Source organism: Folsomia candida, unplaced genomic scaffold, assembly GCF_002217175.1.
Source record: "Folsomia candida strain VU population unplaced genomic scaffold, ASM221717v1 Fcan01_Sc011, whole genome shotgun sequence".
In the NCBI taxonomy this organism is placed as follows: domain Eukaryota; kingdom Metazoa; phylum Arthropoda; class Collembola; order Entomobryomorpha; family Isotomidae; genus Folsomia; species Folsomia candida.
In genome coordinates, this window is record NW_019091203.1 from 3,955,073 (window position 1) to 3,982,401 (window position 27,329).

The following is a 27,329-nucleotide window of genomic DNA, read 5'->3' on the forward strand; positions in this document are numbered from 1 at the left end:
TTGCAGAGAGGAGGGATTTTCGGGGTCGCCCTCTTGGTCGCGATGGCGCTGAAGATGGTGGTTGGGATTCGTTGTCAGGAGGGTCACCCGAAATCCCGTCACGTGACGACATGGTGACCTGTAGTGGGCCCTGAGTGCGAAGAGAGACCAATCGGACTCACACAGGGATAGAAAAATATATTAATGTATTTGTATCTTTTTTTAAAACATTTTTTCCCAAACAGAAGAGCGGAAGGAAATCTTTCTCGCCTGAGATAGGCACGTTAAGTGCGCGAGAATGGCCAACCCCGCAGGTAACGGTCACTCAGAACTCCGCGCCGTGCCCTGGGGGTGCAGACCCTCAGGACCCTCCTTCACTAACAAAGTAGTGGGTATCCTCCGTTGTAAAGGTAAATTATTAGTGGTATCGGTAGTGAGGAAAGTCCACTCATAGGGGGTAGAAGTCCAGTAAAAGAGTACGGAATTCGGTAAGGCCTAGAAGGTCACGAAGGCGAGTAAAAATTCCCAAATTTTCACGATCACTACTTCACAAGGATGAATGGGGAAGTGGTGACCTGCTTTTTAAAAGTGGGGGTGGTTAACAGCCTTAAAAACTTTAACACAATAAAAATATTCCATGAGAGGAGAGGAAAGGGACGTGTTCATCCTAAATACATAAGTACATATCCATATCCAGTATTACCACAATTTTTTCAGTTGTGCATATGTACTAGGTATGTATGTATAATTGGGCCCTTTGTCATGCCCTATTATACCTGTAATGAATTAATTAACCTAATTGAATAAGCTAATTAACTATTAAGATAAGTACCTTGTTCGGCTTGGAATTATTTTATTTCATGCATATATCTACCGCAGGGTTAAAATTGGTTACATTTACATATTTTCTCATCCTGGACCCTGTAAAAGTCTTTGTTCTACACAAATTCCAGCGGCATGAAATATGTACCTGAGTAAAACCTTATTGGGGTACATTACATATGTACCCCAATAAGGTTTTACCGCACAAAGATTAAAGACGCAGTAAAATGTACACGAGTTTTGTACTTGATACCAGTTTAAGCCGTATCTTGTTAATACGGGAATGGTAAATTGATTCGCTCTTACAATTAGTTCATATACACGGAGTAAATGATAACCCTGACCAGTGCAGATGTATGTAAATATATAAATATGTGTGAATCGCACTATGTGATAGCTCGGATGCGTGGAATTGTTTGCAGATTGAGTTGTCCAGGAGGGGAGAACGTATGATTTGTAATGCTTATCACGAAAGCATATACACAAGGTGAACTGTGAGAGATGATTACCTCATTTTTTGGCAGAGTGCACTCTCAAAAATGATGTTTCCCTTTTGAGAAGTACATCAATTCTCTACGTAAATTTTATATTCCGCAAAGTATCCAAAATCTAGAGTAACGGTGACTTGATAAAGAGTAAAGGATCCTCTGGATTTAGTATTATAAACTTAATATAGAATTTACTTTACGAAAGGGTAACTTTATTTTCAAGAGTGCAACCTTTCATTTATTGCTGTTTAGTGATAAGCAGTTATCAAGGGCAACGGTCATTTTATATTCACTTGTACATATAAATGTGATCATACGCGCCGTGCATAAAGCATGTGGACAAAATTGCATTAAACAATTTTCTATCTTCAATCACGTGGTTTGGGTGATCTTGACGAGAATAAAATCTGTGGGCCCGTTTTTTATGCATGATCCCCTAGATATACTTTTCTTATGGCATGTTGTTTATAAGATTGTGGTATGATTTGAAAATTTGCAATTTTCGATTTGCTCAAATATGGGGAACTTTAAAAAAGTCGAACTTTTTCACTGCGTGTAGAACGAAAATTTATTGGTCTGGAATGTCGGGTAAATTGTCCATGAGGAAAATAATTATTGTCAAGCTTATCAAACTCACAAGATAACAAACTCTGCATAACAATCGTCACTTTTAACACCGCACTCGCCAGTCGGGTTACGTCGCAATTGCGGACTCGGTTTAAACACAATTTTATAAAGGAGAAAAATTTTGCCTTATTTTGTTGCCTAAAATTAGTGCCCATCAAAATGAAGGAGATTAGTAAAGTCGTCATTGCCAAAATTGTGTGCCTGGTAAATATATAAATTTATCAATGAGACAATTCACGCAGTTTTTGGTAACTTTGTAAAATTACGTAACTTTTACAGAATTTTACAATTATTTCTAACGAATTTTTTTAAATTTACAAACTCATCCTATATAGGATCACAGATTGTCATTTTATTCTGTAAAACTTATTGTACATAGGTACATAGGTAAATTATGTATTTTACTAAATTCACGGATTTTACAAAGTTGCTAAGGTCTACGTGAATTGCGTCATAGATATTTGCATAATTTCACGTATAAAATAAATTTAGCACGTGACAACCTTGTTTCTTTTTAGGTCGTCCTCTTCATCGCAACCGTGGTGGGGTGCCACGCCCACTTTAACAACATTTTTAAAGATTGGTGGGACGTAAAGGGGGTTCCTGAGGCGTGTAAAGCGGTTAAAGCCTGTCCCAGCAATGCCATGGCGATGGAACGGACCTTCGTCGCATTCACGATTATTTTCGTAATTTTATCCGTCATCAGCATTGTGGCCAGTTTTGTGATTGATGCGGGAAAATTGAGGCTCCCGGTAAGCCTAAAAAACATCCTAGTTAAATTTAATTAGTTTACACAGATTTGGACAACATAAATTTTTAATTTGAAACAATGATGAGAAGAGGTTCTGTTTTAAAATTCGTGGTGGAGTTTTCGAGCTAAATTACAACCTTCTAAAAATGACATTTTTTCGCATTGTGGAATAAAATCCATAAAAAAGATATATTTGTATCCATAAAAATTTATATTTCTTCTGATTAAAAAAGGATTAAATAAATCACCCACTTAAAATTATAGATTTTGCCTCCTAAAATTTGTCAATGAGTTCTCATTAATACATAAATAGGTCCCTCCAGATTATTTATTTTTTACCCCTTAAATATCAAAATAATTCTCTTAATCAAGTGATCCGACAATTACTTGAATGAAGTATATGTAATTGTGTGCATATGTTTAACACTAGTTAGAGGTTAATCCATCAACAAGAATAATGCATTTCCAAAATTTCGAAAAATTACGTCACAATGAAGGTTAACATTTTCAAAATTTTGAATTCCTTAGGATGCTGGATATCATGCCGTGGCAGGACTGCTTCTCTTCATTTCGGGAATTTTGCTCATCGCGGCGGCCTCGCAGATAGATGACGCCACGACGCCCAGCACGTCGCCGGGTCAAACGATCCGATTGCTGCGAGAATATACAAAGTATTCAAACAAACTGGCGGGAGGGGTAAGTTAGAACTGGAAATGTGTGATATATCTAAATGTGAAGAAAATATTTGTATACTTCTGAGCCGTGTTTCTCGATTTTTTACTATGCGTTTACCCTCTCAAAAAGAATACGAGCCTTTTCGAAAGTATGCAACTGCAGTCTCAATTTTAAATTATACGAAATCCCGAGTAAACTTTAAGGTTTATAAGGTTAACACTACTCTGGATTTAGCATATGTAGTTAATTCAAATTAGAATTGAGATTTACAACCATAATATTATTTGTAATCGCTTACTTTTCAAACAAATCGCATATTTTTAAGAGTGTAGTTCAAATCCTGTAAAATAAAAGTTTCTGAAGTCCAAAATACGGCTACGATGTGACTACTATACATACATACAAAAAACGGAATAGTTTTAACGATCTATCCCACGTAATTTTAACTTGTATGAAAAAATGACGTTGTTTCCAGAAATATTCAAGTCAAGAAAAACCTTAAAACACATTTGAATTAGTCAGAAATTTAAATTTAATCCCAGTATAATTTAATGTGGTTCAAAATCTTGGTATTTTTATTCGATTGATTAAAACACAGATTAAAATATGTAAATTTTGTATTTCAGTCACTCGCCATTATTGATGCATTACTCTACTTCGCCACGAGTGGATTAATCTTCAAGTCGTAACTTAAAAAAACGATATGGAAATGATTTTAACACATGAAATTGATGATATATAAATTCGACCAAAATTAAGATTGAATTATTAATTATTCAATAAATGAATAGTGACGTATAAATGACGAACAGAAATAAAATGGAAGTGAATATTTTCATAATTAAATATGCAAAATACAAAATTCGTGTTTTAACGACAGCTATGTTGCAAAATTGCTATTGCCAATTTTATATTTGCATCGCTCCAATATAAATATGTAAATCTACTGAATCGACCTTGGCTGGGCGATAATTGGGGAGGATGGCCTACACAATCTTTGGAATTTGCGTTCCACGTGCTGTCCACGTGCTCAGATTTGCTTTAGGTGCTTGTACTTAGGAGTAAGAATGGGATTGTCTGTGTCAAGCGAAAACATTGTCATATTTGTCAATTTGACTGTTTAATTTGTCAGCCTTATGACAAATATGAAGGACCAAATGAACATTGACACTTTGATTTCGTCATAAATATTTGTCATTTTTGTCACAAATTTTAAATATCTGACACATTTGTCATTTCTGACAATTTGAATTGGTCATAAATTATGTGTTGTATTTGTCTCGAATTTTAAATGTTTGACAAGCTTGGAACTTATGACAATCTGAATTTGTCATGTCATAATTGTCACAAATTTTAAATGTGTGGCAAGTTGGACATTTATGACAAGTCAATGTGTCAATGACATCTCATGCCGTCACAACCCTACTCACAAGTATGTATTCACTTGCAAATTGCCACCAACGTTGCGCGAGAGGAAATACTTACAAATATTCACAAGAATTTATTGGTTATCGGTTAGGCTTGTATGATTATCATGCAAAAAAATGATTATCAATCCTAAGTATGTGTGGACATACTTGTCTATTGTGTCACTCACAATAGAGGTCTCCCATCGTATGCTCCTAGATTTTGACCAATTAAAATTAGTGCAACTTGATCACAAACGTAATCAGTATACCATTTGCAATAGACATGATCTCCCAATCTTTGGCAGAGATATTTGCATCCAAAGAGGAGAAAACGCGCCCTGAAGTTGCACAACTTTACAACCATTTTGCGGGTTTTCTCGTATTCAGGTGTTGATATCTCAAAATTTCCAAACCCGAATATTTTAAGGTCGTGTTGTATTGCAAATTTCGCTGTAATTAAATTTGTGACTGATTGACACTAATTTCCTCAAAATCGGGGAGTATACGTGGAGAGACCTCCATTTTCAGACGGAACCGGACATGAATACGTATGCCTTATTTTTTTAATGACACCCATCCTGGCTTAACTCGCGTCACGGCGAGGCATTCGCGTCAATGAAAATCCGGCCTGAATCATTCCTTGTCTCGTTAAATGTTATCTTGTCTTTGCTGATAACAATGTATCCATTCACGCATTACTCACCACATTCGCTTATCAAGTGGTGATGCGAAATCCTTTTATGGAAATGTCTTGTCTGCCCGTCTGTCTGTCTGTCTGTATCCACTATACCTTTACAATGGATTTCAACGGATTCAAAATTTCGACGCGCGGTGTTCGACAACATGTTTCTAATTTTTGAAGACGGATGAGTTCGAAGATGGGCGTTGTAGGTCATAAGGTCACGGCGCCACGGGGATGAGAGAAACTGTCAAATGTGTCGAATTTTTTGATTCCACCGTTTTAGACGTAAATAGTTTTGGGCGAGAATTTGTAAGATTGACCTAGTTTTAACGTGTCATGACCACGTGACCGTGTAGACGACGTTAAAGTCTAAATTTTGGTATTAACTGTGTTAGACGTAGTTTTGGGCGGGGATTTCAAAATTCGGCATTGTTTTTACGTACAATGACCGGGCAACCGTGTCGCTTCACCTCTTTGCCACATTTCGTTTGCAACGGTTTATTTATTTGAGTATGTATGTATTTACGTAATACGTATGCATCCAGGTATCAGACCACTCTTTGTCAGAGCCTGCCTGATTTATGTACTTATACGACAGTGACTTTGGCGAGAAGAGGAGTTATTTGCGTGCTCTTTTCACAAATTATTTGGACTGATTTGTACACCGATAAAGTAAATAAAGTAAATTTTTGAATATATCTTTAAATATTTATTTGCGAAAATGGTGGAAATTAAAAGTGCACAAATTATCCTTAAAATCGTCTCGCTGGTAAGAAGTTATTTATATGAATGATTAGTTTACTCAAACTTTACATTTATTCCCAAATTGGGAGAGATAAATTGGTAGGATTTGTGTTACATATTAATCGGTAACAAATGTATAAGTATTAAATATGTAAGCTTTCAAAACTGACTAAAAAATCTGTTGGGGTCGAATATAATTATACTCTGTGCAGGTAGTTATTTGGTAATAATCTCTTATCGGACTGGTAATACTTTTTTTGGGACGGTAAATTTTTCATTACCGACATTGTCGGTAATGTTTGCTATGTCCATGCCAGGGTTGCAGAAATCTCATCTCACCCTCGTAAATCTCATCTCACTGAGATATAATGAGAAATAGTGAGACATGAGAAATATGAGATTTAGTGAGATTTATGAGCCATGCACTAGCGCCACCTAGCGGACGGGGTCATGAACTACTAGTTTATCTCATTATTTCTCATATTTCTCACTCAGCCCCAAGTGAGATGATTGATATATATCATTAAATCTCACTAAATCTCACTCAGTGATATATATCACTTGTAACCCTGGTCCATGCTGAAAGAGTAATATAAATACGTATGCATGTACTCTGGTTAGTAATGGTTTTAAAAAATGTTAAAAACTGGTCGAGTCATACATATGTATATACATAGATACTCGTGCTGATATTGATTTGGTAATGACTTCTTACCGGATTGGTAGTACATACATAATTTTCTCCTGCGTGGTAAATTCTTCACTACTGCAGCCTTACTGAACGGTAATTACCGTGCCGGTAGAGTGACATATATACTTCGGTTGGTAATGATTTAATACTAGTTTCTTAAGCGTAATTTATATTTGATTGAATAGGTTGTCCTCTTCATCGCAATGGTGGTTGGGTGCCACGCCCATTTCAATAACACCTGGACAACGCTTTGGGGGACGGAGAACTATCCGGAAGTTTGCAAGAAGACGTTTGCAAATTGTCCCAGCTCTGCGATGGGGATGGAACGAACGTTCGTGGCATTTACGATAATCATTTTCGTTTTATCGATTGCAAATATCGTCGTGGGGTTCTTGATCGATCCGAAAAAAAATAAAATCCCGGTAAGAAATTTCAAAATTCTGCGGATCGTGTCAATTTGTTACCGGAAAGGGATAAAAAAATCGGCGAAATTCAAATCAAATTAATTATAGTTAGGAGATGGGACTATGTAGGTTTAAATTTCTCGGAAGTTGTATTTACATTCTGGTGGTAAATATTTACTAGCGTGGAAAATGATTGTTTTCGGTAACAATTTATTTTTATGTTTATTACCAATTTTTAATGTATATAGGACACCGGATACCACGCCGTGGCGGGAGTAATTCTACTAATCGCGGGATGTTTGATGATTGCCGCGGCGAGGGGGATTGATTCGGCAATGGTGCCAGAAGGCATCCCAAGCGAGGCTAGGAAATCATTGTGGAAAGGGTTAAAATATTCCAACAAGTTGGCGGGAGGGGTAAGACGAGATTTTATTTAAGGATAATAAGTATTCATAAATATAAATAATTATGGCTTTGCATTATTATTTTACAGTCAATGGCAATAATTGACGGATTATTATACGTGATCACGGCGGGAGTAATTTTCAAATATTAACAAATTCTGGAAGGAACTAAGTTATGAGTCAAATAAGTTTTCAACTTAATTAATCAGAGGTCTATGTCTATAATCGTTGTCTTGTTTCTTTTGGTGCCTTTGCGGTAAAGAGTTGAAATAGTTAGTAAGACTGCATATAACCAGTTTTGGATTAGTGGATAACATTCACAATTAAAATATGTTTGTATGTATGTCATTTGTTTTATTTGTTTGAGGAACATATGTACACAATGTGAGACATGAAATAAATAAACGGTGGCAAACACAGATACAGAAGCTGCAGTCTCACTTCACCCCAACAATTCGTAGGATAGCGCGGGAATACTTAACTTCAATGTGTTTTATCTATACACACATTTAAGTTTAGTAGAATTCTCATTTTCCCCGGTTCATACACTGCAAAAACGCATGTCGGTGTTTCGGTACGGAGCTATAGAAAATCGCATTGCGATCCATCCGTACTTAACCGATGTACAATTACACTTATGTGAAGTGCAACTGTACTTGGGTTAAGTATGGATGGATCGCAATGCGATTTTTGATACTAAAATTCTGACAGGAGTTTTTAGAATGTATCATCTTATGCATGTGATAAGGAACATGAAAGCACCGGATGCCATAATTTGTGTCTTGTTTGGCCGAAAAGGCCAATTTGTTAATTGTATTGGGCGAAACATAAATTACGCATGTATCCATGGCAAATCACTTGAAGTAAAAATAGATTCTTAAATTACAGTCACAAAAACCACTTTATTCTACAAGAATTAGTTAATTGTTGGAAGACTAATACATTTTTAAATAATACATTAATATTTAGTATTCTCTAGAATCCAAGCATAACGCATGAAATAATCAGTAAGAGGATAAACTGTAATATTGGCCCAAACCCAAAAAATAAGGTGCAGAGCATAAGATTAAGGGGTTGTGATATACAATTTTGATACAGATAAACCTAATGCATTTTTATACAACTACAGAATATCATGATTTATGCAAGCCTATATTAAATCAAACAATAATAACGTTAATAGTTGTTCGACATCGTTCTGGGAGATATCAAAGTTTCCAAGGGAAACCCTATTTCACCCAGATAAATTTGCAGGTCCGTAAATAACGTATTAAGGGTCTAACCTAGAGCGGGTTCGCCTTGAAGTGAATATGCGGGCATCAGATGTGGCACTGGCTTGATGCACCTACAATCGTCGTTCAAGCTATTCCATATTTTTGTCCAGTCAACCTCAATTCGGTGCAAATACAGAGAAGCAACAGCTTCCATTAATGTTTGCCAGTTTGAAATATTCTTTTTCAACGATGGAATGCAAAAAAGGTTTGCCTCGGGGCAGTTTATCTTCATCAATTTAGATAAGATTGGTTGTGAGCTCAGCTCCAAAAATAATTGTGCTCCAAGGGCAACAGCGGAGGTGGCGGAGTCAATAAATTGCGCAGGTTTGTAGTACCATTGAACCCAGTAAGACACATCCAGGTTTTGTGATACTTCCATCTGCTTTCCATACATTGACGAGATATACTTCAGTTCATCATTGAGACTAGAAAACTCCAATTTCTCGATGTATTTCTTAAACTCCGTGGAGCCTTGCTCCATAGATCGAGAGTGGAATGGGTGAACAATTCCATCAATTGGTTTCGCCTTCCTAATATAATGAGGAGGAACGAAGGTCGCAAAATTTGTTATTACGTGGGTCGGACCAGAAACAACTGTTTGCTTCGGGGTATTGATAATGGATACGTCGATCCATTCATCCCCCGTTTCATTGCCCATTACTTTTCGTTTAGTATATTGATTAATTAAGCTGATGGTCGTCGTTTCATCAGTCAAGAGCAAAAGCATGCTTCCTGGTATTACCTTCTCCAAAATTGTTTGTCTGATATACACGATCAATCTGGCGGCGGTTGGAAGGCTCAGCACGCCAGTAGCTACAGCTGCAGCAAGTTCGCCAAACGAGTGGCCAACGACACATAAAGTGGGTCTTACTCCCCAGTCTTCCCACATTTTGAGGAGGGAATACTCCAAGGCAAACGTACTTAATAGCCTATAAAGCGGAATTTCCTCGCCATCCCTGAACCATCGAAGGAGATCTATACCGTCGAGATCCATGAGGTGGGAATTGATATCGTCGAAGTGGCTACGATAACTTGGACATGTTTGATACAATTCTAAGCCCATTTGGAAAAATTCTGCCCCGGCTCCAGAAAAAAGAAACGAAAGTGGGGTTGGTCCATTACTTTCTGCCTCACTGTTTTCCTTCATCACATCGTGCATTTTGCTGGAACAGAGCGGTTCGGACCGGAGAGCATCGAGAAGTTCCGTGAGATTAGCCCCAGTTACGACTGAACGGAATTGGCTGAAGTGTGGCCAGCTTGTTGAAGCTGTATAACAGTAAGATGCCAGCTCATCTTCTCCTACAAATAAGTATTTAGAAGTGTTAATTACTGATCTCCCCGCCAAATATTTAAATATAACATAGACGTAAACAAAGAGAACGCTGCATATTTCAAGTATGTTACTACATTTAAATTCAAAATTCATATTTATGTAACAAGCGCGTTAGATAAATTTTAACTTTTTAACACTAGATTAGTTTTAATTTGTCACAGTTAATGAAAGAAATACGAGCAGACGTGTATGGATTAAAATACTAAGTCAATTTTAATTACCCTTGATCAATTCTAGAGCATCGATATGATTTCTCCTCAAAACTTCTAGCGATGTCGCACATTCAGCTGAAAATGGAAGGATGAAAAACGGCACACTTTTTTCCTCTGTCCTTATCTGCGAGGCCATATTGTTGTTTTTCTTGTACTCAACTATTTGCACGGAATTTGTTTAAACTGAAAGCTTTATTCTTGGTATGGTCGCTCAGACTGCATCCTCTGGGATTTCTGAATATGAAGGAAAAACAACGATTATATTGAACCGATATAATTTACTGCTTTCCTTATGAAATGATATAAAAATCTTTATTAGTCTCCTCAAACGATGTTGGTAAAATGCAGACAATTAATGGGTTATTTTCAGTTAGTTCGAATGCATAGCCACATACCGTAAGAATCCGGTAGGGCAAAACTTCTTCAAAGGTTCCGAGGAATATGAAAAAAACTTAAGGGTGACGAGGCGGAGTGGCAGAAATGCCGTCCTGCTTACCGTCCACCTGAGTGGGCTGAATGGAGGTGCTGGGTTCAAGTCCTAGTGCCTGCAGTGGGTTTTTCTCGTTTTTCCCCACTGCCAAGCTCAGGTACTCTTCTCCCTCCCTGGGTAATGGCCCATTCGTGGGGTCCAGTGGTTGTAATAAAGGTTTTTTTTTTTTAAGAATGAGATGACTGAAAACCGTGGCGCAGCTCAAATCGGAAGCATAAGTTAAAAGATTGCCTCGGTGCAGATATGTATATGATGTCGACAAAAATCTGAGGAGACGACACATTATAGTGATAAATTTAAGCCATATATGAATTCTATCGATTTAATTTATCCCCTATAGAGATTAGTCCACCGCTCTAAAAACACCGTCATAATAGAAAATTTAAGTTTAGAAAAATTTTACATGTGCAAATATTTTAGCTGTTTAAGTACAGCTTACATAAATACTTCGAGGAATTGAATTGCATACGGATTCACACTCTGTTTATGAAGGTTTTATCAAATTTATTAAGCCAGATTTTATGCATAATTTGCGTCTATTGTAATTATTTTGTTTACTAAAGGGTTGTGATTTAATTTCTCCCACTACCTCTTGCAAAAAAACCAAAGCGTATTTCTCAAATCTGTGAGACGCAACGAACCAAATTTTTTCTTCAAATATACCTTACAATTAGTATTTGGTCTTTCGATCACCCACGATAACCATGTCCTAAACTCTTTGCTTAAAGTTCTGTGCTAATTTTTCCAAATTGGTTTTGGATATGGAATTTAACTTTTCATGAACTTTCAGTGAGAGCTCCTCGGTTGTGTGTGGTTTTGGATCTTTGCGCATATACTACGTAAGTATGGCCAATTGGTTCTCCAAAACACCCACAACCGGATTTTTATCAGACCACACCCCCTCGCTACACACCGTTTTACCCTGCCACTTATAAAGCGGCTTGGTCATTCTTACAGTGTGAGTTGCACCATCATCCGGCATGAAAAGTACAAAATAGTATTTGCAAAAAAAATCCTTGTTTCTCATGCTATCAAAGCCTTCAGGTCACAATTTCCCTATAAAATTATTGGCATTAATATGTGCCATATTTGTCTAAAATGTAGGGTTGTCACTCCACGCCAAAAACCTATCCCGCTACCATGACTTTCGATGCACATTTTGAAACGCACGTGGGTGGTACATGCGACTTTTCTTCGGTTTTGTATATCATATATTATAGGTCCAATTCTGGATATGGCTCATTTGAGGATTCATTTGTCCTGAGGATATGACGCCATAGATCTTGACCTTGCCTTTTTTCACGAAAATCGCCACTTTTTTGGAATATTTCTTCAATTTCTACACGGCACAGTGGGCCAACTTTAATAAATTTTGGCCAAAAATATATATGAGCCGAATTTGAAGAAATAAAAATTAGATTTTGGTGTGCAACAATAACCTAGAGCATATATTATATGAGGTAATTTTTAATAGTCACCTGCCACACCCCCAGTGGGTGTGGCCCTCGGCGACTTTTCGATTTTAATGAAACCATGTCATATGATACATCATTCTTCTCAGCTCGACGAGGGGATCTCGACAGAATCATTAAAATATTGACACCACACCCCCAGTGGGTGTGGCTCTAAGCAAAGTCGATTTTAACGGAATCATGTCATGTAATATATCATTTTTCCCAGCTCGACCAGGGGGTTTCGACGGAGTATCTAAAATTGGGAAACCGCACCCCCAGTGGGTGTGGTTTTCAGAAAACTTTCGAGTTTAATAAAACCATGCCATGTGTTATATCATTTTTCTCAGCTATACAAGGGGGTTCAGCGAAGGAGGTTCAAAATCAGCGTTCAGCGACTTTTCGAATTTAATTAAACCATGTCGTGTAATTGATCATTTCTCTTAACTAAATGAGGGGACTATGACAAAATAATTAGAATTGCATTATGTAAATTAAGAAAAACCCACGTTCAAAAAATTTAGTTTTTCACAATTCCTTGTTGCATTATTCAAAATTCCGAAATAAAGTAAAGTTTTAAATTTTTAGAAGCGTATTTTTATAATCTTATTTTTAGTACTTTTTGAGAAAAAAATGTTTTAGTTCTTTCGGTTTTGATGTAGCGTTAAAATTACAAAACATACAACTTTTTGACAAATTTATATTTGAGCTAAAAATGCACTCAAAACCGCCACAAACGGAAACCCGAGCCTTCGTGGAGACGGAAAAATACAATTGGTGCTATTTCGGTGTGGGAAAAATTTAAATCGGAAAAAATCATCTACTTTCAGTGGCTGAACGCCACACCCACTGGGGGTGTGGTTTTTAAATTTCTATTATTCTGTCGAGATCCTCTCGTCGAGCTGAGAACATGACATAACACATCGCATGGTTTTATTAAAATCGAAAATTTTCCGAGAACCACACCTACTAGGGGAGCGGTTTCCCAATTTTAGGTATTCCGTAGAAACCCCCTTGTCGAGCTGAAAAAAATGATATATCACATGACATGGTTCCGTTAAAATCGAAAAGTCGCAGAGGGCCACACCCACTAGGGGTGTGGCATATGACTATTTGAACATTGCCGGTAGTGACCAGGGTGTCGAGATAGTTTTTCGATCGGCAGTTCGATTTTTCGCGTTTGAAATTTGGCGGTATTCATTAATTATATTTTACAATTTCTTTGATCTTGTAACCTTAATTTGGAGGGGGTGTGGTCGAATTTAAAAAATCTGGACATATATATTTCGCCCATTGACATAAGGTTTCCCAAATAGTAAAAAAATTAAAAATCCCTTAACAATTTGAAAAGTAATCCGAATTTCAATTGTTAATGTTGTTAAGCATGACAAGATCGGCCATTAAGCCTCTCAGCAAGAAATGTTTAATTTATATTCCTCTACTATAGAGGGTGTGGTTTTTAAAGCCAAGATATTATCCTGCTACCACCTCAGCTTGCTGAGAAAGCCCAATGATTGAGTATACTTAAAGCATATTTGAGTAAAAATAATTCAACCTAAATTTGACTTTTTTAACTTTAATGACTAAAAGTGGGTGTGGTTTTAATAAAGTTTGATGGTCGCAGCTGGTCGCAGCAGTGTATCATCCCACCAGTATTACCTAATTAATGGCGCCAGTAGTTAGTCATAGATGCACGGGAATGGGCGGGAATGTAAGAAGATGTAAAATCCCTATCTCCGTAATGTATTAGACAAATTTTAACCGCTTCGTTTATCCGATTGGCTTGAACCTGTGCCTTAATATTTTACACCAAGGTCAAGTTGGTTACAAAGAGTAAGATGGTATACTAGTTAAGCCAAACAGCGGCACTGCCTTAACGGCCACTTTTTTAAATTCCTGGCCCACTGTGCACGGGCATTAATGTTCTTTTGATATACTAAGCTTTCCTGACTTAGATTATGAGCTGTGTGACTCCAATTCGTCGATTTTGCAAATTTTCTAATTGCAGTATGTTAAATTTACGTGTTCCTAATTTTTAGTCGTTTTGGCCCATTTCACACTTTTTCATAAATAAGTACAGAACTTCCGGTCCCTGGCGAATCTTTAGCTTAATCGTTGTTTCTGTAGTTGATGACATCTTTGTACGTCGCGCAGGCCTTTTGTTGTATTTGAAAAAAAATTCTGCTGGTCCGTAGCCTTATCGTTTTCCCGCCACATCATGATTTCTCCGATTTTTCTTATATTTTTAATTGCTGCGAACTAAAGTTTTTATTGGAACGCTAGGGTGGTCACGATCAACCCTTTGTATTGGACTACTTATGGTAAAATTTTCAAAATTTAATATCAACAGGTTCAGCAATTACAGCTGAATTTCGGTCCGTGCGAGCAGTAAAAACTGACTGGGGAGAAATTAAATCACAACCCTTTAGTGTAAACGAATAATATTAGATAATGCTTATTAGATAATTTTTATTTTAACAGTAATAAACATAATTAAATTAAATTGTCGAATTGATTATGTTAGCCGATCAAAAATGCGTGTACAAGTGTTACGTAAATTTATATTTCTGCTGTTTAAATAGATAGTCTGCGCAACAGTTCTGATGCACTTAAGAATAATAATTCCTTCCTTGTCTGCATAATATCTTTTATTGTGAGCATTAATCTTCAGTTTTTACCTGCTAAATATGTATCCTGCATGACTTTATCGAACTGTTTCGCTATGTGAACTGGCCCTAAATATTAATATTGTTAGGATAGGGCTAGCTAGCCCTATCCTGAGTCAGCTCATGTAATTTTGCACTGATGCAGATTTAGTTGGAGAAATGGTCAGACTGACAAGAGGAATTATGTAAATAGCTGTCTTGCCACGCAGGGCGAGCTAATAAATGTACACCCCCTTTGCAATTACCCAACGGCAGATATTTATAACTTTTGCATAACCAAATCAGACCGAACTAAAACTTCATATACTGATTTTCCATCACTAGCACTATCACAAAAATTTTGACATTGTTTTCCATATTTTCCCTATTTATTTTAGGCTTTTCGTACACATTTTTCTACATATTTTGAGGATTTATCGTACAGACACATTTTCCTGTATATTTTTAATATTTTTCAAAATATACATATTTTAGTAGAAAGATATTTCGCAAACTTCGAAATATCTACTAAAATATTTACATAAAACAATCCTATATTTTTCCATGGCGAAATTTCAAACGGTACATACATATTTTACTCGAGAAGTTGACGTGAGTTCGCCCATTTATTTCTTTGACGATGGAACTTGATTTGCGTGCGTGGCGAATGTAATAAATTTTTGGAACGGATCATTTTGTGTATCGATTTATTACGATCTCAACAATTCTCATCCAACCCATCCAACGTCTCATCATTGACTCATCACCTGTGACGTATGTACAGATCTAAAAATCTGAACATTTTTTCTCACTTCTCTGTTCTGGGAATTTATTTTCAAATTCCGTCCCAAAAGGGGTGAAGGCCTTCAGAAATATTTGGTCTTCTCCTTCAAAACTTGTCCCAAACTGGAGTTTATATTTTTAATATATTGGTACTGACCTGGTCTAAAAATTGACCAATTCCCAGAGCTGAGAAATGCGAAAAAACGATTCAGATTTTTAAACCTGTGACGTCACAGGCGACGAGTCCCCTAATCCAACGTTAACTGATGTCTATTAACACTCGAATAAAGGTTTTGTTAATTTAACAAGATAACTTTTCCTGTCATTAGCTCCCCCCTAGTTTCCCCTCTTGGCATCAGGGCTATCACGACATTCCGAGATTGTTGTAAGTTTACCAGTACTGCGAATGCCCCATCGCTCAACGTCACCGGAACTGGTGGAGTAACCAATTGTGCATTTTCATCCCCAGAGATTCTCAACTCGTCCGGAGGAACAGGTGAGTCAGGTGATTCGCCGTTAAGCGGGAGTAAGCTCCTCGTGTACAATCTGTATCCGCAGAGGAGGCACGTCACAGCCAACCAGAGTATCACAAGAAACGGATTAAATTGGACGGATGGAGGGCGTAGCGGCATTCTGACGATGTAGAACACGGTCATAAACCAAGTGAGATATGAAAACCACGCTAGAACGGATAAGATTCTGAGGGAGGGTTGTAAAATCTGTGGGAGGGGGGACAAAGATAAGAAACCCATTAATTAATAATTTCATGGTAACTAAGCACTACTTAAAGATGAATTTGTGATCCAATAAATTTTATAAATTTTCGTATTAAATTTTGATCGCATTAATAAATATTGGAAGACTGAAAAATATTATGAATTATGTACAATTTGGAGACAAATCGTCACCTGCATTTTCAGCAATTTTTTGATGATATTGTTACCGGTGGAGATAATATGCAATTCTACCATTTGGGTAATAATTTATTACCGAGGGGTAACATATATACAGAGGCTAAATCCTGCTCAGCCCCCAATGTCAGCGCTCAGGTAATACAAATATTACTGATAACGGAGATAATTTCTTACCCTCAGAAGACGATTGGTTACTATAGTGTTACCACACGGTAGAGTTGTGTAGTATCTCCGCCGGTAACAATTTTGTCAAAACATTATTGAGAGGTTGATTGAGCTATGCACTATAGCGTTCTAGGTAGATAAATCAAAAACTCATGTACACGTGATGTTGTCACCTAAAAAGTTCAATACTTACATGTAAAAAAAGTAGATGGTAAGCTAAAAATTCTAAAATTCTTTAAATCACGTGTGTTTGGTACACGAGGTTTGACTTACCTACTTCCTATTGGTGACAAAACGTCTCTTAAATCGTTACCCGTAAATAGAGTATTGTAGTACATAGCTCCGTCGGGGGTCGATTGGTCTCCAAGTTTATTACAGTGTACATAGTTTGTATCTCGGGCCTCGGGATTCGTTGAGTTCTGAGTTTTGAACATGCATATGTGTAATAAGGACTTAAATTTGCAAGGGCTAACGTCCATTTAACTAAATATCTTCGCAATAAAGACATGCGCACATACATGAAACAAGGAATTTTGTGAAATTTATGTTCAATCCAAAAATAGAGGGGAAGTCATTAAATATTTTCTAAATTTAAATCATAATTTTTTTACACGCCATCAAACTGTCAGATTTTTATGTCACTATTTTTTAAAAGAACCATAATTCAAGTATTTTTTTCTATGGTCATAATAATAAGTGTGTTTGCTACTAATACGTATTTATGTAAGTGCCAATAAGTAATCCTTGAATTATATTGAGTCTAAAAGTTACTAAATAATTATAAAAAACAGAGCAAACAGATATTTGCGTGAATAAGGATTCGATTTATTTCCAAATGAAATATTTTTTTTACTCACTTGCTGCGTACTTTTGCCTCGTACCCAGTTCCAAGATACAAAGAAACAATAGAAAATCCCGATAAATTCTGTGATCCCGGTTAGAACCAAGATGCCGGTTGCATTGATTTTTTCTTCGCGATCTAAGTACAAAATGAAGTGTTTAATTGATGTACTCGATTAAAATGTTTAATAGTATTGAGCATACAATGTACACTCTTAGCAAACTCGGTATTGAATTGAATCATCACCAACCGGAGTGCATATTTGACTTAGCCGGTGCCGTGGTAACCGGCATTACAGTATAGTGAATAATATTCACTGTTATGGTAATTTAAACTTAGGATTTGTCATTAGGATTGGTCCAAGTCCAAGTCCACTTGGACTTGGACCAAGTCCACTTGGACTTGGACCAAGTCCTATTAAACTCATCATATGAGAATAAAACTATTACCAACTCGGGAAAAAGTTATCGCCAAATAAATACCATCACGGAGTGTTTGTATATGTGACTTCACCACATTTTCACGCTAACCTTAAACCTAACAATGCAATACATAGGTCGACGCCGACAAATTTTCGGCGGCGCTAGTTTTTTGTGATTTTTCGGCGGCGCGGGGCGGCGTCGCGGTGTCGAAGGAATAGAAAATCAAACTTTTCGGCGGCGGCGGCGCGTTGCCGAAAATGGAAATGGTAATTTTCTTCCCAACCAATTTTTTGACCAACGGTCTGAAGAAACATTGGTTTCACTGACTTGGAATATATAATTGCAAGCAAATCGGAGTGCTACACTTCACACAAATTATAATCTTACCTTGCTCACAGTACCAAATAAAATGCATGTTAAATAAGTGGAGCATGAGCAGAAGGGGTGAAACAACCTGTAAACAGCATCAAAATACGTATTTATGTACGTTTTTGAAATATGTATATTTTTGCAAACTTTTCGCAAGGATTGAAATATAAAGAATATTATGTAAATATCCATAAACTTGTCAGCGTGGAAGCTTGGAAAATAATTCAATACAAATATGTAACGAAAGTATGCACAGATATTTCACAGTTGCATATTATACACTTTTTAAGCCTTCCTTGATTTGTTCAGTTACTCTTAAAAACCGGAATTAAATAAATTGTTATTGACCGGAGTATGTATGTACTATCTGACTCTACCGACACAATAAATAATCATGGGAATTACCGGTTAGTAATGTTATCTTATTGAAAAATTTACAAAGTATAAGCAAGCCATTACCAATCCGGTAGGGAATCACTACCAAATCAATACCGATATGGCTTATGTAAGTACAGATATATTTATTTACTATGTATTTACATATATGTACATATGTGTATATGTGCCTGTACCGGATTTTTACAGTGCGGAACTTCTGCGCACTCAACGAAAATCGGTAATAAATCATTACTAACAAGGGTACATTAATAACTCTACTGGCACTTGTAATAAAGGCCAGTACCGTTTAGTAATGGATAATCCATTACGGATTGGACGTATTTATTGAAAATTTAACCAGTAATTTATCAAAATAAAAATACTTCAAATCCGGTAGGAAATTTGTACAAAATTAATACCAGAAATGAGTACATAAATATATGATTCTGCCGAATTTTTAAATGTGTGTATTTACTTACCTCTTCTACCCTTTTTCTCTCTTTGGCGTAAATTAAGCGATCCCTCCTAATCTCCTCAGCAGTCCTGAACTGAGCGGTCAACATTGGAAGGTAGAAATAGGGAATTAACGCAAATATTAAAAAGAAACACTAGACGCAAGATGCGTAAGTTTTGACTGATAAATTTTAAGGAAAAACTAGAAACATGTAAGAAAGTTAGTGTAAGAAAGCTCAACTAGTGGGGGAGGAAAACATGTGAGAGGGTGATAAATTTATTGATTTGTGCGTGTATGCGTATAAACCAAAGTTTCCGAAGAGGAGAAATAAATAACGGGGATGAGGGAAAGCAACAGAAAGCACCCAGGATTTGGGATGAAACTGCCTAAATGAGATAAATTCCCATTCTGATTATTTTAAATTTTTCCAGAAAAATAGAATACAAGTTTGTATTGTTATTTTTGACCTTATTATACTAATTGATTATACAAACATATAAATAAGTACATCCTTGTTCGAAGTAAAAATCCCAATTATGTAAACTCTAAGCCCAGTTTGAATTTTTAACCGAATTATGTATTTATGTAACTGATAGAAAATATTTTGTCGACAAGGAACTAGTTATTATGTACCAATTTATGCATTGGAATTCCTGATGGGAGAAACAATAAAATGTGCCCTAAAACGCATTCGTGTAATCCAGGATAGATACCTACCATATGTGCATGAGGAATGTGCAAAAAGCACGTGGTCGATTTGAGCGGAGTCGAAGCATCGTGTCCTGTCCGTATTAAATATGACGTGGGGCATACAGGTCACATGGTGGGGTAAAGGGGCAAAATTCTCCAAAAATCGATCGCATCCTTCATGTCGGGCCCCAATTACGTGATTTCATATATTACAATTGTAGTTATTTCCTTGGAAAAGAAGGATGTATTTGCACACTCTAAAAAAAGTTGTACTAAATTTGCCCAACCTTGAGTAAAAAAGAGGATGACACAACAGTCGAGGTAAAATTTGTCCAACATTGAGTAAAATTATGATGATGATGCACCTTGTTCGCACAACGTTGGGCAAATTTTACTCAATTTTGGACAAATTTTACCTCGACTGTTGTGTCATCCTCTTTTTTACTCAATTTTGTTTAGAGTGCATATATGTAAATATGTATATGTACATATTTGCATGTGCATATTAAGCATGTTGTGACTAGACTGCAGACATATTTTTCTAGACCGGTTTTACCAATTGTCTCAATTCAACGTTTGTACACTAGTGAATATAAACTCTCTTATCATCAGTGCTACCTGGACTTGCTAGGCACGTATTTTACTACCCAAAAATGTACCGATTCTTGTCGGACGAGATAATTAAACACGTCTGCAGGTAAGTCAATTACTTTTGTAGAATTTTCATAATTTAATATGCTCATATGTACTTAATACATACATACATACATATATATATGCACACAGTACTATGCAAATACGTATTTAGATGCAATACAAGCCATGAAAGAAGTATACGTATTGTGTAACTTGTTAATTATCCAGTGTTCTCGAACCGATAAGTAATTCACTGTTGAGGCAGGCCTGGAAGGTGACGCATGCAAATTTATACATATGTAAATACGTAACAGAACTGGAAATTGGTCAAATTTGCAACTTTTTGGGAACGATTTTAAGCTAGAAATGCATCGAAGTACAGTTCCGGTTTCGGCAGTGTTGTTTCTCTATCTTGGAATTCCATCAAATTTTGAGTACCTGGCGGCTACAAGGATTGGAATTCGTGTCACGAACGAGTCCGATCGTAAGAAAATAAGAATACAGTGATTAAGAGATAAGATTGTTAAGTTCATGAAATGCAGTAATTAGTAAACTAAATTATGCGAATAACGAGTAAATATGATTTTCGAAATTTCAAAACCTGACTTAAGGGGGTGATACTAATGAAAGTGGCAGTTGGTTTATTGTGTGTAAAAAATGAATGGTAACAGGAAATTTGGTGAAGTTTATATAAATTATAGATGGGGACTGTAGCTACTTATAATTGTCCACCAATGGTCCAAACACTCCATCCCTTCCGATGGAGCGAAGCTTTTTGCGATCGGTCGCCATGAACGTTTTGCCACTATTTTCCCCAACGAGTTTTATTATTGCCGTCATGACCTGTATAAATTCTCGCAAGTTTTTGGGTGGTTTTTGTCTATTGGAATATTCCTACTTGATTAGGGCCCAAAACCGTTCAATTGGACGCGCTTGAGGGATATTTAGAGCGTCGTCTCTTTTTTCAACAAAATCGATATTTTTGCTTCGAAAAAAGTCGGTCACAATCTTGTCATAGTGGGGTGTCGTCATGTCCATGACATGCTTGTTTTTGATGAAGGGGGTCAATCTCTTTATGATACATCTTTCAATTAGAGTTTAGAATTCAAAGTCTTGCAAATAATAAATAATATTTCTTGAGAAAAGCTATGTCCACCCTCTTCACTACTTTCACCGATCCCAGGAGGGCAGGTCGGCAAACTGATTTTTTGAAATCCGCATTTCTGCGTTCCTCGTATCTGTCCAGTACTCGGTTAATTTTGTTCCAATGGATTCCTCCATTTGGAACAAAATTGCGAGTGTTTTTTCGATCCCTGAAACAAAAATTTTGGTGCGTTTTGGCAAAACCGTTTTGCGACTTTGTCGGAATTTTTTGCTCTCATTTTAGAACGAGTAGAGATAACGGATTTTGGTTTTCGGATTCAGAAAGCTGATTAAATTCTGAATGAGATGTAATAGGCTTGAAAAATTTAACATGACTCCTAAAATAATTAAACGAGCGGGGAAAACTGTCACTTTCATTAGTATCACCCCCTTATTTGTAAAGTTTTTCTGAGGTAGGACCAAAATTGCTAAAGTTATTTTAAGGTTTAATTTTTATTAAGTTTCGTACCCAGGATTCTAAATTCTTTATCTAGGTTGTCACGTTTGACCAAATTTTTTATGTGGGGTTTTAAATTTTATAAAATTTTGCATCCAAGCTTAAGAATTTGATCAAATTCTGTAAATATCTAAGCTTTTAGATAATTTTTAAAGTATGACTTTAAACTTTATGAAAGAGGAATTGCAAAAATTGGTTTTTGTATTTAACTATGTACTTATGTAGCCCAATTTTTTTATTGACAAATTCATCTCAAAAATCCAATTTATAATTTCAATATTGAAAATTTTGAACCAGGTTTTTCTTCTCTTCAGCAATTTAGCCCAAATTTTTGACGTGGACAAATGCATCCCAAAAATCCCTAAGTCCGAAACTGGTCATCTCTACGAAATTGAAACGAACGGGAACTGTGTCAACATTTATTCTCAGGAAAACTGTGACGGACACTTCGTCCGGCTTCAGACAGGTTTTTTCTTCACGAATGTCCGAAAAATGACGGCACATCGTTGGGATAATGACATTTTGGTGGAAAATGAAAACATCACGGTGGTCTCAATCGGACCATGTTTTGACCAATGTGACCCCCGGAATTGGGCCGGGATTAAGAGAAATATCCCAGTAAATGTTACCCTGTTCGATAACGTGGTCCATTCTGGTGAGAAATTTGTGTTGGAAATGTTTATAATTTTGTGTAAAACTGGTTTCCAAGGTGCGTTTAAGTCAGGGTTGCACCGAGTACCCGGCCGTTCGAGTACTTGGCCACACCGAGTACCAGTGAGTTTTTTTAAATTCCAATGTAACTGGTATGTTCAATTAATGAATATTTTTACTTAAAAATAACTAGGATACCATTTATTTGAGTTACCTTCAAGTAAAATATCTACCTTAATTGAACATATAAGTTCCACGGGTATTTTTAAAAACTTACTGGCCATACCGAGTATACTCGGTACGGCCGAGTACTCGGTGACACTCTCGATAAACTTAAATAACAAAAATTAACATGCATGGGAGTTTAAGGAGCACTATATAGGCATTATCAACATAGGTAGATGATGATGACCGTAAAAGTAGTAAATTAAAGTGTCATAATACTTGGCCGAGTTTGGTTCGTGCCGAAACCTGAAAACTCGGCCGACTACTCGGCCGAGTACTCGGTGCAACCCTAGTTTAAATCGTGTTGGGAAAAAATGGAAAACGGGTTTTCCAAGTTTTGAAAAATCGAAAACCAGTTTATCAAAATCATGCGATTTTGGGGGCCCTATGGTCAATTAATTATGTTCACTAAATCGTAAATGTTAGAAATCTAGTATTGATTTCTCGGTATAAAAGTTGCTACCACTTGGTATTAAAGTTACACCGGCCCGTAAAAATTTTATACAGATATGGTAAAACTGTGGTATGCTACTCAGTATTTCTTATTAATACCACTTCGGTAGAGTCATATACAATGAATACCGCTTGGTATTACTTTAATACTGGATTTCTAATAGTGTACCTGTTCCTTTATTCAAATGTTTTAGGAGCAGGAACGACATACACGATCTCTGACATGGACTGCATAAAAACCCCGCCTTTGGTAACGTGGGGATCCATTCAAATGTCAGGAAGTCCGACATCCAGCTGTGTCGAATTACATGACGATTCCTCCTGTACTGGAAACTCGGTCCAGTTGCGACCGGGATATCCGAATTTGCACAATTTATGGTCGTGGGGCTTCTCTGACAGGGAGGATTACGCAATTCGGGCGAAATCAGTGTCATTTTGTGGACATGCTTGTCCACCGACCTCGCCCAGGAACCTAGTTTCGCCCTCCACTATGACAACATCACGGACCAGATTTGAAGCTGAAATTACCAACCCGTGCCACCCTCAGATTGACGATGGCGAGATTCGCTTAAATGAAGAAGAACAATCTCCCGCCAAAATTAGGATATTTCTTATTTTAGCGATTTTATTAATCGCTGGCTTTACCGGGTGGGGTGGTGCTCATGTTTTTAAACAATATCGAAATTCCTATTTTAGATATTCTGAGGAGCGCATGGTCGTGTACAGTGCAAAAGCAGAAATTGTATAATTAGACATTCTGAGTGTACAAATAATAGTTTAGTTAGTATCGTAGCGTAGCATACGTAAAGTTTAAACTACATCAGGGTCCATTTGAATTGAATTGTCCCATTAAATTATTCCTGATAACCATACCAATATAGTTAAGCAAACGTTTCGGAAATTCGATTCGACTGTCATTGCATGAATATGTAATCCGAAACCTTTCTTGAATGCTTACGCACCGACACATTTGTTCAAAGGAATACTTAAACTTTTTGATTTTTTCGCAATTTAATACATACTATACAGGTTGTGATATGCATTTTGCAGAGAGTAACATTGCCCATGGCAAAGGTACATTAATCAGTAGATATCGACAAATCAAACGTCACCAAAATTTTCCATAAGCCTATTACATTGATTGTACAGCCGATAGCTTACACTACGCGAATTACGTCGCATCCACATAATTAATTCAATTAACCAGTCTAGCCAAGGTCAAAGACTGGTTGGGGTACGAAGGCCAACTGAGCAAGGTACTTGGGTGAGGTACCCGCTGCTCACAATTTAAGCAGCAACCGAGCACTCATTCTGTCATTGTGGTCATAACTCGCGACAAGTAAACACACATTCGCGTAAATATGTTGTAGATTCTAGGAAATTCTATCACCGGATTATCACCGATCGGGTACGTGTATGTGACTGAACTGAAAGGTTGCAGTGCAATCACCACGTCGTAATACCTATGTATTACTAGCTACGTGTATGGACTTACTCGAAATACAGAGATTCTAAATAAGAAATGGTGACAGAGAGGTAGCTTCGAAAAGTCATATTTCTGCTAACTACTTCACATCATTCTCAGGATATATATATCCTCCTTAATTAATATGCATTTACAACCCACTTACATATATTCCCACTTGCCTTAATATTTTTGGTCGGGGCTGCCAAATACAAGTAATGTATAGAAAATAAAATTACCTTGAAATTTATTTATGTAAGGGTTTCATGAATAATCGATACTCTACAGGAAACGGATGTTACAATTAATATTTTAAACTTGAAGGAAAATCAACATGCCTGATATAAAATATTCCACCTCTACGTAGTTCAATTGTTTGAAGTTAGTATATATCTATTCCTCACTTCCGTCTACTTGATCATGGTGACAGACACATGCCTTGAAATATTTTGTTTAGCGAATGAACAAACGCCACGATTCAGACAAAATTGGGAAAAAAGAAAAAATGCTTTGATATTTTTCACACGTAAGGTTGCTTACGTAAAGAACACGCATGTAAGGTTGTCAAGACCAATAACTTTACCATATTTATATACAGTGCGTCTCAAAGGTTCCTTTACCGCTTTTCTGACTACAAGTTGCATTTATTTATATGTAGCTTAAATAAATAAAAAATATTTGATTCACTTCCAAACATCGAAATGTATTCAACACATTTCCTTCCCCTTATCATAGAACACTACCGCCATTGTCTCAAACTGTTTAAATATTACCCATTCCAATTTCACCCTATATTGAAACGATTTGTTTCCATCAATAACCCCGTTGGGAAAAAAATGTTCAAATTACTCAATCTAATTATGCTTTTATACACACTGCCTGTCTCTTGCCTCTTATATTTCACGGTGATGCCACTGGTAAAAAAGTTTCAAGGGTTCGTCTTCGGAATAATGTTCTTGGGAATAATGGGGTCTTGTTGGAACTATGATTTGGACAAGGCTCAAATACAAATGATCAATACTTGTCTGAATTTCGAGGATAACATAATGCAAGGTATGTGTGCAAGTTGTAGACTTATTTAAATCCTCACATTACAATTCTTTTTATTATCATTGTGTTAGTTCATTACGCTTAAGATTTACTTACTTTCTCAAGGTGAAGAAAAACTGGAAACATCACTGCAAACTAAAGCTATGCTCATGTTTTTCCACGTGCTGAACCAGAACTATTACCTGATACCGTTAGCCATCCTTGCGCTGATTCTAATAGATCCTTGCAGACCTCCGTTTCTCCTGTCCATGTCGCCGAATTGTTCAGCAATACGGTGGAATGGATTAGTGATATTAATCCCACTATTGGAAACATACATTTCCGCTTGCTTCTGCTACATTGGAACGGCACCAATTACATACAATCTTTTTGCCGGAATTAGCTCGCTCTTGTCTTACGGTGTGCGGATGATGCCACCCGATCAATCGCACCCCATCAATCGCACCCCGGCTAACGCACCCCACCATTGCCACCCCTAGGATGAAGCCACCCCCGATCATTCGCACCCGAGCAATCGCACCCCTGTAGATGCCACCCCTTATCAATCGCACCCCTAGGAGTATCCCACCCCCGATTTTGTGAGATTTTGACAAATTTTCGGGCACAAATAAATGAGTGTAAATATGCGATATGTTGCTGAATTTATTGGGGTTATAAAACAATGCTAGGATTATCTCATGAGTGAGATTTTGAGTTACCGCCCTACTAGCACATTGCCAGTGCCGATTTTGTACCTGTATGCCCCATTTCTCGGTACCGATTGTATAACGATTTCTTGCTGGTACAGGGAAATCTGTACCTTACCAGCACAGTTTAGGAACAAATTTTGGGTACCGGGACTGTACCTGCAACACTATACAAAACAGGTATCGGTACTATATGTACGGTTCCACCTGTATCAAAACTGTGCCAGTAAGATACCGATTTCCTTGTACCAGCACGAAATCGGTATACAATCGGTACCGAGAAATGGGGCATACCGGTACAAAATCGGCGCTAGCAACATGTACCGGAACCGGACAGGTTGTGCTGGTAGGGCGTTATCGCTATTAAATAATGGACACAATCCTAATGAAGGATTTATACATTAATCCTATTACTAGTAAAAATAAAGCTGAACTGATTAATTTGTAGACCTAATTGTTTATATTT

At 36.9% G+C, this 27,329-nt stretch overlaps 3 protein-coding genes across 4 annotated transcripts; all 3 read left to right on the plus strand.

The window, feature by feature from the left end:
* Window positions 1-1,951: 1,951 nt before the first annotated feature.
* LOC110854995 lies at window positions 1,952-4,183 on the plus strand. Its single transcript, XM_022103427.2, has 4 exons — window positions 1,952-2,120; window positions 2,435-2,668; window positions 3,196-3,363; window positions 3,969-4,183. Exons 1-4 carry the CDS (start codon window positions 2,076-2,078, stop codon window positions 4,029-4,031), a joined length of 510 nt encoding a protein of 169 aa, XP_021959119.1. The 5' UTR covers window positions 1,952-2,075; the 3' UTR covers window positions 4,032-4,183.
* Window positions 4,184-6,021: 1,838 nt separating this feature from the next.
* LOC110855028 lies at window positions 6,022-8,101 on the plus strand. Its single transcript, XM_022103463.2, has 4 exons — window positions 6,022-6,202; window positions 7,054-7,290; window positions 7,521-7,688; window positions 7,766-8,101. The coding sequence occupies exons 1-4, from the start codon at window positions 6,155-6,157 to the stop codon at window positions 7,826-7,828; spliced, it is 516 nt and encodes a 171-aa protein (XP_021959155.1). The 5' UTR covers window positions 6,022-6,154; the 3' UTR covers window positions 7,829-8,101.
* A 12,900-nt stretch (window positions 8,102-21,001) lies between these two features.
* LOC118436895 lies at window positions 21,002-25,821 on the plus strand. 2 transcript variants are annotated; one of them, XM_035855554.1, is made up of 3 exons: window positions 21,002-21,217; window positions 22,631-22,988; window positions 23,857-25,821. In XM_035855554.1, exons 2-3 carry the CDS (start codon window positions 22,826-22,828, stop codon window positions 24,408-24,410), a joined length of 717 nt encoding a protein of 238 aa, XP_035711447.1. In that variant the 5' UTR covers window positions 21,002-21,217; window positions 22,631-22,825; the 3' UTR covers window positions 24,411-25,821. The 2 variants fall into 2 exon arrangements, with proteins under 2 accessions (XP_035711447.1, XP_035711448.1); XM_035855555.1 differs by having other exon boundaries at window positions 22,648-22,988.
* Window positions 25,822-27,329: the final 1,508 nt, after the last annotated feature.

Excerpts from the sequence above, each read along its gene's own strand:
- LOC110854995 (XM_022103427.2), top strand. The coding sequence starts at position 2,076 with ATGAAGGAGATTAGTAAAGTCGTCATTGCCAAAATTGTGTGCCTG. Across the intron at positions 2,121-2,434 it reads TTGCCAAAATTGTGTGCCTG|GTCGTCCTCTTCATCGCAAC; the intron begins GTAAATATATAA and ends GTTTCTTTTTAG. Across the intron at positions 2,669-3,195 it reads CGGGAAAATTGAGGCTCCCG|GATGCTGGATATCATGCCGT; the intron begins GTAAGCCTAAAA and ends TGAATTCCTTAG.
- LOC110855028 (XM_022103463.2), top strand. The coding sequence starts at position 6,155 with ATGGTGGAAATTAAAAGTGCACAAATTATCCTTAAAATCGTCTCGCTG. Across the intron at positions 6,203-7,053 it reads TCCTTAAAATCGTCTCGCTG|GTTGTCCTCTTCATCGCAAT; the intron begins GTAAGAAGTTAT and ends TTGATTGAATAG. Across the intron at positions 7,689-7,765 it reads CCAACAAGTTGGCGGGAGGG|TCAATGGCAATAATTGACGG; the intron begins GTAAGACGAGAT and ends ATTATTTTACAG.
- LOC118436895 (XM_035855554.1), top strand. The coding sequence starts at position 22,826 with ATGACGGCACATCGTTGGGATAATGACATTTTGGTGGAAAATGAAAAC. Across the intron at positions 22,989-23,856 it reads CGATAACGTGGTCCATTCTG|GAGCAGGAACGACATACACG; the intron begins GTGAGAAATTTG and ends CAAATGTTTTAG.